The sequence below is a fragment of the Gorilla gorilla genome, chromosome 15 (assembly GCF_029281585.2).
Source record: "Gorilla gorilla gorilla isolate KB3781 chromosome 15, NHGRI_mGorGor1-v2.1_pri, whole genome shotgun sequence".
Lineage (NCBI taxonomy): Eukaryota > Metazoa > Chordata > Mammalia > Primates > Hominidae > Gorilla > Gorilla gorilla.
Window position 1 is genome coordinate 89,998,403 of NC_073239.2, and position 16,250 is coordinate 90,014,652.

General features: G+C 42.0%; 1 protein-coding gene across 3 annotated transcripts in view; it reads left to right on the plus strand.

The window, feature by feature from the left end:
- Positions 1 to 3,172, plus strand: part of RBM25 (RNA binding motif protein 25) — a 65,039-nt gene extending 61,867 nt beyond the window's left edge. For all 3 annotated transcript variants that reach the window (XM_004055406.5, XM_055360829.2, XM_055360826.2), the window contains one exon: positions 842 to 3,172. In XM_004055406.5, coding sequence (XP_004055454.1) covers positions 842 to 934 — 93 coding nt within the window. In that variant the 3' untranslated portion in view covers positions 935 to 3,172. The remainder of the gene's footprint in view (positions 1 to 841) is intronic.
- Positions 3,173 to 16,250: the final 13,078 nt, after the last annotated feature.

Here is a 16,250-nt window from a genome sequence, read left to right on the forward strand (position 1 = left end):
CGATTCTCCTACCTCAGCCTCCCGAGTAGCTGGGATTACAGGTGCCGGCCACCATGCCCAGCTAATTTTTGTATTTTTAGTAGAGATGGGATTTCGCCATGTTGGCCAGGCTGGTCTTGAACTCTTGACCTCAGGTGATCCACCTGCCTCAGCCTCCCAAAGTGCTGGGATTATAGGTGTGAGCCACTGTGCCCGGTCCATTTACTATTTATTAATAATACATTTCTCACACTGGACAAATTTTCTTTAAGTCATTTTACTGAAAGCAAAACTACTTCCTAAGGAAAACAAATACGTATTATAAAGAAAGTAGTAATTTAAGAAGAACTAAATATACAACTATGTAATAACAATACAGAATCTCATGTATCCCCTCAAAACAACCTTAAAACTTTTTTTTTGTTTTGTTTTTCTTTTTTGAGATGGAGTCTTGCTCTGTCGCTCAGGCTGGAGTGCAGTGGCGCGATCTTGGCAAGCTCCGCCTCCTGGGTTCACGCCATTCTCCTGCCTCAGCCTCCCCAGCAGCTGGGAATACAGGCGCACGCTGCCATGCCCAGCTAATTTTTTGTATTTTTAGTAGAGACGGGGTTTCACCATGTTAGCCAGGATGGTCTTGATCTCCTGACCTTGTGATCCACTCGCGTCGGCCTCCCAAAATGCTGGGATTACAGGCGTGAGCCACCACACCCGGCCACTAAAACAACCTTAAAATCTTAACTAGCATTTAAGTAATAAGTGCTTATTGTCAGTGGATGAAAAACTTTTTTATACTGGTCACTGTTTTTGGCAGATGTTGATGATTGCTTCTCTTACATGTGTTGCTGTTTTGTTTCCTCTTTAGGTACTTGATGAAGAAGCAGAAGTTTTTATAGTCAAAATGTGGAGATTATTGATATATGAAACAGAAGCCAAGAAAATTGGTCTTGTGAAGTAAAACTTTTTATATTTAGAGTTCCATTTCAGATTTCTTCTTCGCCAACCTTTTAAGGACTTTGAATTTTTCTTTGTCTTTGAAGACATTGTGAGATCTGTAATTTTTTTTTTATTGTAGAAAATGTGAATTTTTTGGTCCTCTAATTTGTTGTTGCCCTGTGTACTCCCTTGGTTGTAAAGTCATCTGAATCCTTGGTTCTCTTTATACTCACCAGGTACAAATTATTGGTATGTTTTATAAGCCGCAGCTACTGTACACAGCCTATCTGATATAATCTTGTTCTGCTGATTTGTTTCTTGTAAATATTAAAACGACTCCCCAGTTATTTTGCAGAATTGCACTTAATATTGAAATGTACTGTATAGGAACCAACATGAACAATTTTAATTGAAAACACCAATCATAAACTATTACCACCCCCACTCTCTTTTGATCAGAAATGGCAAGCCCTTGTGAAGGCATGGAGTTTAAAATTGGAATGCAAAAATTAGCAGACAATCCATTCCTACTGTATTTCTGTATGAATGTGTTTGTGAATGTATGTGTAAAAGTCTTTCTTTTCCCTAATTTGCTTTGGTGGGGTCCTTAAAACATTTCCCAACTAAAGAATAGAATTGTAAAGGAAAAGTGGTACTGTTCCAACCTGAAATGTCTGTTATAATTAGGTTATTAGTTTCCCAGAGCATGGTATTCTCGTGTCGTGAGCAATGGTCTGCTAACTGGATGCGGTTTTCTCATTAATAAGCTGGCTGCTTCAGCTTCTCTTTTAAAGGAATGTGGATCATAGTGATTTTTCCTTTTAATTTTATTGCTCAGAAATGAGGCATATCCTAAAAATCCTGGAGAGCTGTATTTAATGCATTTTTGCACTAATTGGTCCTTAGTTTAATTCTATTGTATCCGTTTATTTAACAAAAAATTCATCATACCAAAAAGTATAAGTGAAAACCCCCTTTAAAACAAAACAAAAAAATGAAATAAAATTAGGCAAATTGACAGACAGTGAGAGTTTTGCAAACATGATAGGTATTCTGCTCGGCAATTTGTAAGTTTACATCTTATTTAAGGATAAAGGTAAATCATTCAAGGCAGTTACCAACCACTAACTTTTTGTTTTCATTTTTGTCTTGTAGAAGGTTTATATCTTGTTTTACCTTGGCTCATTAGTGTTTAAAAATGTACTGATGATGTGCTTAGAGAAATTCCTGGAGCTTTCTTCGTTGTAGATCAGAATTTCACCAGGGAGTAAAATTACCTGAAAACATAAGAAGTTTTAAACAGCTTTTCACACAAATTAGATGCAACTGTTCCCATGTCTGAGTACTTATTTAAAAGAAAGGTAAAGATTGGCCTGTTAGAAAAGCATAATGTGAGCTTTGGATTACTGGATTTTTTTTTTTTTTAAACACACCTCGAGAGGACATTTGAAAACACTGTTCTTACCCTCGAACCCTGATGTGGTTCCATTATGTAAATATTTCAAATATTAAAAATGTATATATTTGATCCTGGGGACTCATATTCTTTCAGAATCATGTAAATAAATGGCATCATGTTGTAATTGTGTGGTGCATACTAGAAAAGTTAAAAATATGGGCTGAATTTTTTATGGACTTGATTTTTATGACTATTGGTATCTAAAGGTCAAGGAAGCCATTTACATTATTTTGGATGAATCTACTATACATCTATGGAAATGCCTCTTTTTATTATTTTAAATTCTGGTTTCTCAACGGAAAATTTCAGAAAAGATGCCCCTTGCCATTTTCGTTAATTTTTCAGTCTTGTCTTAGACACACCCCCAGCCTAAGACCTTGTTCGAGCAGTTTATTGTGTCTGTCTTTTCGTAACATACTGCACAGTTCTTAAGCATCATATTGTGTTGTTTTTATTTAGCCACTATTAACGTGAAGGTTTATTCAGGTAGATTTGATTTCCTTTGCTTGGTTTCTTCTCCTGCTCTGTCAACTGTTCTTATCTTAAAGGGCCACTCTAAAAACAAGGGAGATGTCGTAATCTGAAACCTTTGGGGAGATGTACTCTGTACTGCATAACATCTCCAGTGAGGTTTGTGACAGGACCTCAACTAAATATATGAATTTGTGCAAGTTCATATATTAAAGTTTCTGCAGCAGAGTGAAAATTGTTACAGTAAATGTGGTAGAAACTGTTAATCGCTTAATGCCAGTTTAAATCATGTTTTGTAACCAAGCTTCAGTAAAAGCCTTTAGATTGTCAGAGTTGGTTGTTTTTTAGAATTGTATATATAAAGAATTAGACATTAAACAGGCATATTCTAGTGTCTGAAAATACACATAAGACATTTCTATTAAGTTGCTTGAACTTTGTGGGTTAATTTTACCATAATCCCATAAATTAATTTTAGTTTGAAAACCTTATACAGTATGAATTCATTTTGCCATTTCAAGTTGTTATATAAAGAGCATGAAAGTCTTTTTTTGTTGTTGTTTTTTTTTTTTGTTTTGTTTTTGAGAGGGAGTTGTGCTTTTGTCGCCCAGGATGGAGTGCAATGGCGCGAGCTCAGCTCACTTCAACTTCCGCCTCCCGGGTTCTGGAGATATTCTGCTTCAGTTTTCTGAGTAGCTGGGATTACAGGTGCCCACCACGACACCTGGCTAATTTTTTGTATTTTTAGTAGAGACAAGATTTCACCTTGTCGGCCAGGCTGGTCTCAAACTCCTGACCTCAGGTGATCCACCCACCTCAGCCTCCCAAAGTGCTGGGATTACAGGCGTGAGCCACCTTGCCTGGCCAAAGCGTGAACATCTTAAGAACCAGTCTTGATCTGGCAATTAGAATACTACTTTTCTTTATTTGTCCCTAAAAACAAAATAAAGTATGTACATCTGTTCACAAGGAAGAAAGGTAAGTTTGAAGTTGTTTTTCTTAAACTTTAATGTGACCCCAAATCATCTGAGGAGTGCTTGTAGAAATAGAGACACTGAAGTAGTAGCGCTGGGGTGGCGCCGCAGGCTTTGCATTTCTGGACAGCTCCCAGCTAATGTCATTGCCAACTGATCCAAGACTACATTTTGATTAGCACTTTAAGGTGTCTATTCAGTATTATTTTATCCTAACAGACTACATAAATGCAGCTGAATTTTCCTTTAAGTAGATTTTAAAGAGAAAAACATTTTTTGAGGCAAATACACATAACTCATGAACGTAATGTAATCTTGCAAAATTATGCCTGAGAAAGCCCTAATATTCTAGGCTTTTTTTCCATCCAGCCCTGAAAATTTTTTCTGTAGATAACTTTATGTTGTAACTTATTCTGAATCTTATTATGGCACTTCCCTGTAAACTATGTAAGTGTAAGCTAATGATTATTTTGTGAAGAGTGCTGTTTCAGTTATTAATCTGGCATGAATACTAGATATAGTAGAAAAACTGAGAAAACATTTAGCTTGAGAGCCAATTTGAACTAGACACTATCTTTTTTCCTCCTTTTTAATGGAATAAATTTAATGCAAATAAGTGTAAGCAGGTATACAATGTTTAGATGAGGCTTATTTTCCCAACTCTTTTAACAAGTTTTATGATGTCCCCAATTTATACCCAAAAGACTGCTGAGAGGTTTTATGTCAAATTGATTACAAACTTCTCTGGGTTGTATTTCAGTCTTCTGTTAAGTATGAAATTGAGAAATAGTTTTGCTCAACAAAAGATGATGAGGAATTGATTTGTGAATGTCACTGGAGATAAAAGGGTATGAGAAGGAATCCCAAGCAGGCAAAGAAACAGTCTAGGTGTCAAGAAGAAAACGGAGATACATACCAAACCCAGGAGCTACTAATATAACAATCATACTATAGAGCGAAGTGAACTTACACTTTTTGATAAACTGATAGATGTTTTGTAATGTGATTATGGTAAAATACTGAAATATTTATGTTAATTTATTTGCATTTGAATGCTTACATTTTTAATTGACAGAATCTTTGCATTTCATTCCTTGAGTCATGAAGACCAAATTAAAGAATGGCAGTCTAAAATACCCAGGTAAAAAAGATAATTTCTAGAAACAAAAATAAAAATTCTTTTCAAGCCATGTTGTTTGAATTAAATGACCCTCCTGAGTCTGTCTACTTTTTTTTTTTTTTTTGAGACAGCATCTTGAACCCAGCAGGTGGAGGTTGCAGAGAGCTGAGATTGCGCCACTGCACTCCAGCGTGAGCAACAAGAGCGAAACTGCATCTCAAAAAAATATGTATATTTCTGGCAGCTGATCATCTAATGGTGGCAAAAAAAAATTACACGAGTTCAGGAACATCATTAGACATAAATACAAAATACTATGTGAATTATCAAATGTGATAAGCTAACTGAGAGGAAATGGGAAATAGGAAGAGTCTCAGTAGAAGTAGTAATATGTGGAAGGGGCTTTAGAGGTCACCTAGTCTATTTTGCCCATTGTAATTACGTCAGTAGTCCCTGCCGGTGGTTTATCTAGAGGAGTATATATGGGATTCTAATTCATGGTCTAGCATTGCACTATTAAATAACCGCTAATGACAAGTAGTTTTACATGCATTCACGTGAAATCTTTCTGTTTGTTTGTTTGAGATAGGGTCTGCCTCTGTCACCCAGGCTGGAGTGCAGTGGCAAGATCTTGGCTCACTGCAACTTCCGCCTCCTGGGCTCAAGTGATCCTCCCACCTCAGCCTCCCAAGTAGTTGGGACCACAGGTGCACACCAACACACCCAGCTAATTTTTGTAGAGGAAGGGTTTCACCATGTTTCCCTGGTGGGCTTTGAACACCTGAGCTCAAACGATGCCTTGACCTCTCAAAGTGCTGGGATTACAAGTGTCAGCCACTGCACCTGGCCGAAATTTTTTATTTGTTTAGAGACAAGGATTCCCTGTAAAGCTGCAGGGGCACAATCATGGCTCTCACTGCAGCCTCGAATTCCTGGGCTCAGTGATCCTCTTGTCCCAGCGACCTGAGTAGCTAGGACTACAGGTGCACCCCACCATGCCTCCTATTTTTTGTGTTTGTGTGGAGATGAAGTGTGTTGTCTAGGCTGGTCTCAAGTGATCCTTCAGCCTCAGCCTCCTAAACTGCTGAGATTACAGGCATAAGCTTTTTTGATAAAGGAAAAACTAGTGAGCATTTCACATTGTAGAATCCAAAAACATGAAAGTTATTTTTTTCCTGTCAATTTACAGTTTTGTAAATGCACCCAGGTGAAGAGACTGGTCTGTTACTGTAGATAGAAAAGTACCAAAACAAAGTTTTACTTTGTTCAGTATACTGTCGAGGCAAGTTTCTAAATGAGAGGGTCCGGGTTCTTGGTTAAGAAGGAACTTAGAATTAACAAAACAGTGACAAACATTTGCGGCAGCGCGCTTCAGGGGGCACCAGCTGCAGGGGTCTGCCCACAGACCCTGACCCTGCGACAGATGAATAAAGTACACTGACACACAGATACTCTGTTTTGCCAGTCCAGCTGAGGGTGTCCCACTGCTTACAGACTCCCTGGAGAGTTCTGAAAACAGTTGGAACTAGGCATCAGTCAGCTAGTGAGGCTTGCATTTATTCAAAAAGACTAACGAAGGCTTGAGTCAACACCATTAGAGGGTAATTGATATTGTGGACTTCCCAAGTAAAAAGCACTTAACCACCCGTGGTACATCTAAGATTAGTCTTAAGATCATACGACTAAACAAACTAGGTAAACTACTCTGCCTTCCTTTATTACTACTTTAATTTGTTTAAAAGTAAAGATCAGGTTGCCTTCAACCATATCTATCACCGAAGCTATGCAAACTTCTCGGCCTTCCAAGAATTGTATCTGTCTCTGTAACTATCTTTAATGTTTATCCCACCAGCCTGATTGAATCCCAACACATACTCAGAACTTAAGGCTAGAACAAAATGAGGAAGATATGACAGCCCGTGATTTTAAGCAATCTAAGGAAACCCATGCTTGCAAAGAATTCAAATGACGTGAGAGCTAATAAGATAAAATGTGGCCATGCACCAAGCCTTGACGGCAATATTTAATCTCATAACAATTCTTTCCTCCTATATAAGAAGCATGGCAGCGACACTGTGCATAAATTAAGGCAAACTTTTTATGTGAAAATGTTAATGAGGTAGATTCCTTTGGAATCATTAGTGTGAAGAGCTGCTTTTTTTTTCCCCATTGCCTAGGTCCTGACTTTAGTAGTGACTGATCCAGCTTTTCTAGTCTAACAACCCTCTCCCCCAAGTAATTCTTTCATGCCCTGCCCTTCAGCTTCATCTTTTACCACTTACTATTGGGTTTTGCCACCATTTATTTTATCATTCACTTATCTGTTCCTCTTCCTAAGTTACAAACGCTTCTGAAGCAAAAGGAAATGTATCACTGTAGAGAGTCTAGGACCTTTAGTGTTATTTGGTCATTTACTTTTCATACACTGCAGCTTTTACTGTTTTGAACCTTCATTGCTATAGTAGGTATTGAAAAATACTGAACGACCAGAAGTGATTTGATTTCTCCCTTATCTGGTAAATAATTTTTTTTTTTTTTTTTGAGATAGAGTTTTGCTCTTGTCGCCCAGGCTGGAGTGCAATGGTGTGATCTCAGCTCCACCACCGCCTCCCGGGTTCAAGTGATTCTTCTGCCTCAGCCTCCCGAGTAGCTGTGATTACAGGTGCACGCCACCACACCCAGCTAATTTATTTTTTATTATTTATTATATATATATATAGTTTTTTGAGACAGAGTCTCGCTTTGTCACCAGGGCTGGAGTGCAGTGACGAGATCTCAGCTCACTGCAACCTCCGTTTCCTGGGTTCAAACGATTCTTCTTAGCCTCCCGGGTAGCTGGGATTACAGGTGCACACAACCACATCCAGCTAATTTTTTTATTTTTTATTTTATGTATATATATATATATGTATGTGTATATATATGTATATATATATGTGTGTGTGTGTATATATATATATATATATATTTTTTTTTTTTTTTTGAGACAGAGTCTTGCTCTGTCACCAAGGCTGGAGTGCAGTTATGAGATTTCAGCTCACTGCAACCTCCATTTCCTGGGTTCAAACGATTCTCCTGCTTCAGCCTCCTGAGTAGCTGGGATTACAGGCGCACGCCAGCATGCCTGGCTAATTTGTGTATTTTTAGTAGAGGCAGGGTTTCACCATGTTAGGCTGGTCTCGAACTCCTGACTTCGTGATCTGCCCGCCTCAGCCTCCTGAGTAGCTGGGATTACAGGCGCACGCCAGCATGCCTGGCTAATTTGTGTATTTTTAGTAGAGGCAGGGTTTCACCATGTTAGGCTGGTCTCGAACTCCTGACTTCGTGATCTGCCCGCCTCAGCCTCCCAAAGTGCTGGGATTACAGGTGTGAGCCACCGCGTCCGGCCTAATTTTTGTATTATTAGTAGAAATGGTGTTTCACGATGTTGGCCAGGCAGGTCTCAAACTCCTGACTTAAGATGATCCACTCTCCTCGGCCTCCCAAAGTGCTGGGATTACAGGCGTGAGCCACCACACCCAGCAAATAATCCTTTCTTTTCTTTTTTTTCTTTTTTTTTTATTTAAAAAAACAATTATTATTAGGCACCTTCTCTCCAGTTTATGACAGAATACACCTTACCCCTGTTTTTGTAAGCAAACGTACTCTATGCATCCCAATCTAGAAGACCCTCTCCCCCATGGCACTGTTTTCTAACTACATTCTACAGTTTCTTGAATGTTGCTCAGGTATTTCCTTTATCTGTTTTCTCCCTCGGGTCTGGAACATGGAGGAACAACACAAAAAATTTATCTTAGATCCTATCTCCTTTCCATTATACTATCAAGATTCCAGAAATAGTATTTTATATATGCCCTCCAAATTTCTTGAGTTTCACTCAACCTATTCCAGTTTGTACTTCACCATTCCTCTGATGGCTGGTGACAGCCTGTGTGAGAAACTGGGCATGTAAGAGGTATAAAAAGAAAATAAATCTTGGGGACCCCAAATCACTAAGCTAAAGGGAAAAGTCTAGGTGGGAACTGCTTATGGCCAACCTGTCTCCCATTCTATTCAGAGTTACCCCGCTGCTCACTGACATGGATGCATATCTGATTGCCTCCCTTCAAAAGGCTAATCAGAAACTCAAAAGAATGCAACCTTCATCTCTCACCTATCTGTGACCTGGAAGCCCCCTCCCAGCTTGGAGTCTTCCTGCCTTTGCTTCAAGTTGTCCCACTTTTCCAGACTGAACCAATGTACTTCTTACATATGTTGATTGATGTCTCATGTCTCCCTAAAATGTATAAAACTAAGCTGTGCCCCGACCACCTTGGGCACATGTCAGGACTTCCTGAGGCTGTGTCATGGGCACATGTCCTCAACCTTGGCAAAATAAACTTTCTAAATTAACTGAGACCTGTCTAAAATTTTCAGGATTCACAGAGGCTATTCCTTAGTTTGTCTTTTAGCACCATGTACATTTCCTGTTTTCTTGGGACTCTTACTCAGTGTCTAGGATATCATTTTTTACTTGTTCCTGTAGTCTGTTTTTCCCAGTGTCTTGCTGGCTTTTCCCTGGGTGTTCATATTTATAAAAAGATGAAGGTAAACAGGGCAACATAGCAGGACCTTGTGTCTACAAAAAAAAAAACAAAAAAAAAAAAGCTGGGCAAGGTGGCATGTGCCTGTAGTCCTAGCTACTTGGAAGGCTGAGGCGGGAGGATCGCTGGAGGCAAGGAACTCAAAGCTGTTGCAGTGAGCTTTGATTGTACCACCACCCTCCAGACTGGGCGACAGAGTGAGATCTTGTCTCTAAAAAGAGTAACAAAATTTTTTTTTAAATGTAAGTTTCATGCGCGTCCGTGTAAAGAGAGTCCACCAACAGGCTTTGTGTGAGCAACAAGGCTGTTTATTTCACTTGGGTGCAAGTGGGCTGAGTCGGGAAAGAGTCAGCAAAGGGAGATAGGGGTGGGGCAGTTTTATAGGATTTGGGTAGGTAGTGGAAAATTATAGTTAAAGGGGATTGTTCTCTTGCAGGCAGGGGCAGGGGTCACAAGGTGCTAGGTGGGGAGCCCCAGAGACTTATCCAGGAGAAGGAATGTCACAAGGTAATGTCATCAGTGAAGGCAGGAACCTGCCATTTTTACTTTTGTGGTTCTTCTGTTGCCTGAGGCCATCTGGATATATACATGCAGGCTTGGGCTCAGAGGCCTCACATTCCTGTCTTCTCATATTAATAAGAAAATCAAAACAAAATAGTGGTGAAGTGTTGGGGCGGCAAAAATTTTTGGGGATGGTATGGAGAGATAATGGGCGATGTTTCTCAGGGCTGCTTTGAGAGAGATTAGGGGTGGCATGGGAGCCTAGAGTGGGAGAGATTAAACTGAAGAAAGATTTTGGGGAAAGGGGTGATATTGTGGGGTTGTTAGAAGGAGCATTTGTCATATAGAATGATTGGTGATGGCCTGGATGCGGTTTTGTATGAATTGAGAAACTAAACGGAAGACACAAGGTCCAAATAAGAGGAGAAAAAAGGTATTAAAGGAGTAAGAATTGAGAGGACCTAGGACATCCAATTAGAGAATGTCCAAGGGGGTTCAGTGTAATTATTTGCTTGGTTGGCGAGTTTTTGGGCTCTATCCTTGAGTTTTTTTTATGTTGTCACATACCAGGCCAGATTGATTTAGGTAAAAACAACATTCTTCATTTAGAAATATGCAGAGTCTTCCTTTTTCAGCAGTGAGTAAGTCGAGGCCTATTCCTGTCTTTTTATATTAATAATAAGAAAAATAAAATAGTAGTGAAGTGTTGGTGTCATGAGGAGAATAGGAAGCTGTTTGGTCCCATTTGCAAATTGAATTTTGGGAGTAAGGAAAACTAGTGTGCATGTGCCTGTCCATTTAGCAGGTAAACACATGTAGGTAGAGGAGCCACAGAGCAATGAGACCTTGTGCAAGGCAAAACTGGAAATGCAAAGTGAAAAGATGAGAAAGGGTACTAAAAGAGGTGTCTTGTACCCAGACTCCTAGGGATCCAGCTAGGGCGGCAGCTGTCAGAGGTTGTAATGGGGATTGATGGTGTAACTGCGTAGAGGGGGAGGTTCGATTTTCATGGTGTATGAGAAAGCACCGAGTGTCTATGAGCAACCTTTCACTGTTATTTATGGGGCTGGGTATAAGATGTGGTTCAGGACTTGTGTTGGGTGCTAAGTGAGAAGCTGGGTTGAAATCAGGCCCATGGGCAATAGTTACTGTTGGAGTTTCAATAAAGAGTGAATAGAGCTGGAGGAGTCGAGGGGCAGACATTAAGTGTGAAAGGTGTGAGCAGGATATTAATCCTTGAAGGTTGTGAGAACTGTTGAGGGTAAGTGGAGCATAGCTTGTGCTTTTGAGGGCTTCCAGAGGTATTAAAGCGGCAGCTGCTGCCGCATGCAAACATGAGGGCCACCCCAGAATTGTGAGGTCAGGTTGTTTGGACAAAAAAAGGCTACAGGGCGCAGTCCTGGTTCTTGTGTAAGAATTCCGACCACACAGTTCAGTACTTCAGCTGTGTGTAATGAAAAGGGTTGGGATGAGTTAGGGAGAGCTAGTGTGGGGAGCAGCTTCCAGGGCTGTTTTTAAAGAACGGAAAGAGGAGTGGGGAAAGGATTTAGGATCTATGGGGTCAGCTAGGTTTCCTTTTGTGAGTTTATATAATGGTTTAGTCAGGATAGCAAAACCAGGTATCCAAAGGCGAAAGTATCTAACCATGCCTAGGAAGGAAAGGAGTTGTTGCTTTTTAGAAGGGATTGGGGTTAGGGAGATTAGCTGGACACAGTTAGCAGGGAGAGCACGTGTGTTTTTATGAAGAATTAAGCTGAGATAGGTAATGGATGAAAAAGAAATTTGGGCTTTGGAGGGGGATACACAATATTCCTTTGAGAACAGATGTTGGAGGAGCAGGAGGATGTCCTGTTGGGAAGATCTGTAGGAGGGGCTCTAAAGTAGAAGGTCATCAGGATATCGAAAAAGGTGAGAAGCAGATGGACAGAAAGAAAGTAAATCATGAGAAAGGGCTTGACTGAAGTAATGGGGGCTGTCCTTGAAGCCTTGTGGCAGTACAGCCCAGATAAGTTGCTGAGGCTGATGGGTGTCAGGGTCAGTCCAATTGAAAGCGAAGAGAGGCTGGGATGAAGGGTGCAAAGGAATAGTAAAGGAAGCATGTTTGAGATCCAGAACAGAATAATGGGTTGTGGAGGGAGGTATTGAGCATAGGAGAGTATATGGGCTTAGCACCATAGGGTGGATAGGCAAGACAATTTGGTTGATAAGGCGAAGATCTTGGACCAGCCTGTAAGACTTGTCTGGTTTTTGGACAGGTAGGATAGGAGAGTTGTAAGGAGAGTTTATAAATTTAAGAGGCCATGTTGTAACAGGCAGGTGATAACAGGCTTTAACTTTTTTAAAGCCTGCTGTGGGATGGGATATTGGCGTTGAGCAGGGTAAGGGTGATTAGGTTTTAATGGGATGGAAAGGGGTGCATGATTGGTCACTGAGGAGGGAGCAGAGGTATCCCATACTTGTGGATTAAGGTAGGGAGACGCAAGGGGAGGATGCGAAGGAGGCTTTGAACTGGGGAAAAGGGTGGCAATGAGGTGTGGCTGTAGCCCAGGCATAGTCAGGGAAGCAGATAATTTATTAAAATGTCTCAACCTAATAAGGGAGCTGGGCAGGTGGGGATAACTAAAAAGAAGTGCATAAAAGAATGTTGTCCAAGTTGGCACCAGAGTGGGGGAGTTTTAAGGGGTCTAGCAGCCTGGCTGTCAATACCCACAACAGTTATGGAGGCAAGGGAAACAGGCCCTTGAAAAAAAGGTAGTGTGGAGTGGGTAGCCTCCGTATTGATGAAGAAGGGGATGGACTTACCCTCCACTGTAAGAGTTACCTAAAGCATCTGTGATGGTCCGGGAGGCTTCTGAGGTGATCGGGCAGTGTCAGTCTTCAGCCACTAAGCTGAGTGGGTCTGGGAAGGAGTCGGCCAAGGAACATTGGGTTTGAGCTCCAGGACCTTTAGGAGCAGTGGCGATGTGAGTCGGACAGTCTGACCTCCAGTGGGGGCCTGCACAGACAGGGCATGGCTTAGGAGGAATCTCGGGCTGTGGGCATTCCAAGGCCCAGTGGCCAGGCTTTTGGCATTTGAAGCAAGGTCCACGAGGAGGTTTTGAAAGAGCCCCTGGGAACTGTGGCTTGGATGTTCTGAAGTTTTTGTGTGCTGGAGACGTGGTTGTGGGTTGTCTTACAATAGAGGAAAGTAGCTGTAACTGAGAGATGCGTTGTCACTTGGCTGCCTCTTCTCTATTATTGTACACCTTGAAGGCGAGGTTAATTAAGTCCTGTTGTGAGGTTGAGGGCTGGAATCCAATTTTTGGAGTTTTTTTTTTTAATGTTGGGAGCAGATAAAATGCATATTGAGAATAAGATGGCCTTAGGGCTGGGCGCGGTGGCTTACACCTGTAATCCCAGCACTTTGGGAGGCCAAGGCGGGCAGATCACCTGAGGTCAGGAGTTCGAGACCAGCCTGACCAACATGGAGAAACCCCATCTCTACTAAAAATACAAAACTAGCCTGGCGTGGTGGTGCATGGCTGTAACCCCAGCTTCTCGGGAGGCTGAGGCAGGAGAATCGCTTGAATCCGGGAGGTGGAGGTTGCAGTGAGCTGAGATCAGGCCATTGCACCCCAGTCTGGGCAAAAAGAGTGAAACTCCATCTCAAAAAAAAAAAAATAAATAAATAAGAATAAGATGGCCTTCTGGCCCTTCTGGGTCTAGGGCAGTAAAGCATCTAAGAGTTGTTGCCAAACGGGCCATGAACTGGGCTGGGTTTTTATATTTGATGAAAAGGAGCCTAAAAACTAACTGATTTGGGAGAGGTCAGATAAAGAAAAAGGAGCATTAACCTTGACTGTGCCTTCAGCTCCAGCCACCTCTTTAGGAGGAAATTGTTGGGCAGGTGGGGGAGGGCTAGTCACGAAACAAAACTGTAAGCCAGACCAGGTATGAGGAGGGGAGGTGATAGAAGGATTATAGGGTGGGGGAGTGGAGGCTGAGGAAGAATTGGGACCTGGCTCAGCCTGGTAAGGAGCAGCCTGGGGAGAAGGGGAGAGGTCAGATGGGTCCGTAGAAAAGGAGGATTTAAAGGACTCAGAGCTTGGGGTGGAGACTGAAGGAACACACAGGAGAGAAAGAAGAAAGATTTGGAACGAGTTGCATTGGGAGCAGAGACTAGGGAGGGACCAATGTGTGAAAGAATGCCTGGACGTCAGGCACCTCAGACCATTTGCCCATTTTTCGACAAAAATTATCTAGATCTTGTAGGATGGAGAAATCAAAAGTGCCGTTTTCTGGCTATTTGGGACCATTGTCGAGTTTGTACTGGGGCCAAGCAGGGTTGTAGAAGAAAATAAGGTGTTTCGGTCTTAGGTCAAGTGTAAGTTGAAGAGGTTTTAAGTTCTTGAGAACACAAGCTAAGGGAGAAAGGGGAATGGAGGGTGGAAGTTTGCCCATAGTGAAGGAGGCAAGCCCAGAGAAAAGAGAGGGTAGAGACTTGGAGTGGGTGGTGGTACTTGCCACCCAGGGAAGGAGGTACTTGCCACCAAGGGGAGGTGGTACTTGCCACCAAGGTGAAGGATCAAGGCAGGCATCCCCCTGGTGATCAGACACCTCTGAAATGTGAGTGAATAATCAAGCAGGCATTCCTGCAGTGATTGGACACCAAGGGAAACCTGTCTTCCCGAGTCCGTGACCAATGCCGGAGTTTTGGGTGCACCGATAAAATGTGTCTCCTTTGTCTCTACTAGAGAGGAAAAAACTGGAATTGGAAGGACAGGGAGATTAAAGGGTAGTGAGAAGGCTGGAGAAGAGAGTGAAAAGGCTGCTTACCCAATTTGAAATTGGTGAGATGTTCCTTGGGCTGGTTGATGGGAGGACCCGAGGTCATAGGTGGATCTCCTCATGCAGTGAGGGTGAGGACAGGGGACCAGTTTCCCGAAGGAGTCCTCCTGTCCTGGGTCTTCAGCACCAAATGACACACACGTCCGTGTGAAGAGAGTCCACCAACAGGCTTTGTGTGAGCAACAAGGCTGTTTATTTCACTTGGGTGCAAGTGGGTTGAGTCCGAAAAGAGAGTCAGCAAAGGGAGATGGGGTGGGGCAGTTTTGTAGGATTTGGGTAGGTAGCGGAAAATTACAATTAAAGGGGGTTGTGCTCTTGCGGGCAGGGGCAGGGGTCACAAGGTGTTTGGTGGGGAGCTCCAGAGACATTATCCAGGAGAAGGAATGTCACAAGGTAATGTCATCAGTTAAGGCAGGAACTGACCACTTTCACTTTTGTGGTCCTTCAGTTGCCTCAGGCCATCCGGATGTATACGTGAAGGCTTGGGCTCAGAGGCCTAACAGTAGGACATAAAGAAAATGAGAAGAAAATTATCTGAAGGCTGGTTATTCAAAGTTAGGGTTTGCTATTTTTTAAAATCTTACTGCCTTTTTCTTGCAGGACTTTTTTTTTTTTTTTGGAAAAACAGAGTCTCACTATGTCTCCCAGGCTGGAGTGCAGTGGTGCAAACTCGGCTCACTGCAAACTTTCCTTCTCAGATTCAAGCCTCAGCCACCTGAGTAGCTGAGATTACAGGCCCACACGACCATGCCAGGCTAATTTTTGTATTTTTGATAGAGACGGGGTTTCACCATGTTGTCCAGGCTGGTCTTGTACTACCAACCTCAAGTGATCCTCCTGTCTTGGCCTCCCAAAGTGGTGGGATTACAGGCATGAGCCACTGTGACCAGGCATTCATGAAAAATTTTCATGACATTCTGTGAGGTGGGTGGACCATAATTTATTGTACCACATTTATTTATTTATTTATTCATTTATTTATTTATTTTTATTTTTTGAGACATAGTTTTGCTCTTGTTGCCCAGGCTGGAATGCAATGGCGCGATCTCGGTTCACTGCAACCTCTGCCTTCCAGGCTCAAGCAATTCTCCTGCCTCAGCCTCCCATGTAGCTGGGATTACAGGCATGTGCCACCACGCCTGGCTAACTTTTTTTGTATTTTTAGTAGAGATGGGGTTTCTCCATGTTGATCAGGCTGGTCTCGAACTCCTGACCTCAGATGAGCCGCCCACCTTGGCCTCCCAAAGTGCTGGAATTACAGGCATGAGCCACCGCACCCTGCCTATTGTACCATATTTAGTTTCCCAATTTTTTGCTATATAATATTCCATGAATATCTTTGCCCAAAATTTTTGTAGATTGTTTTTAAGAATAGTTCATCAGCATTTTAAGACATCCTACTA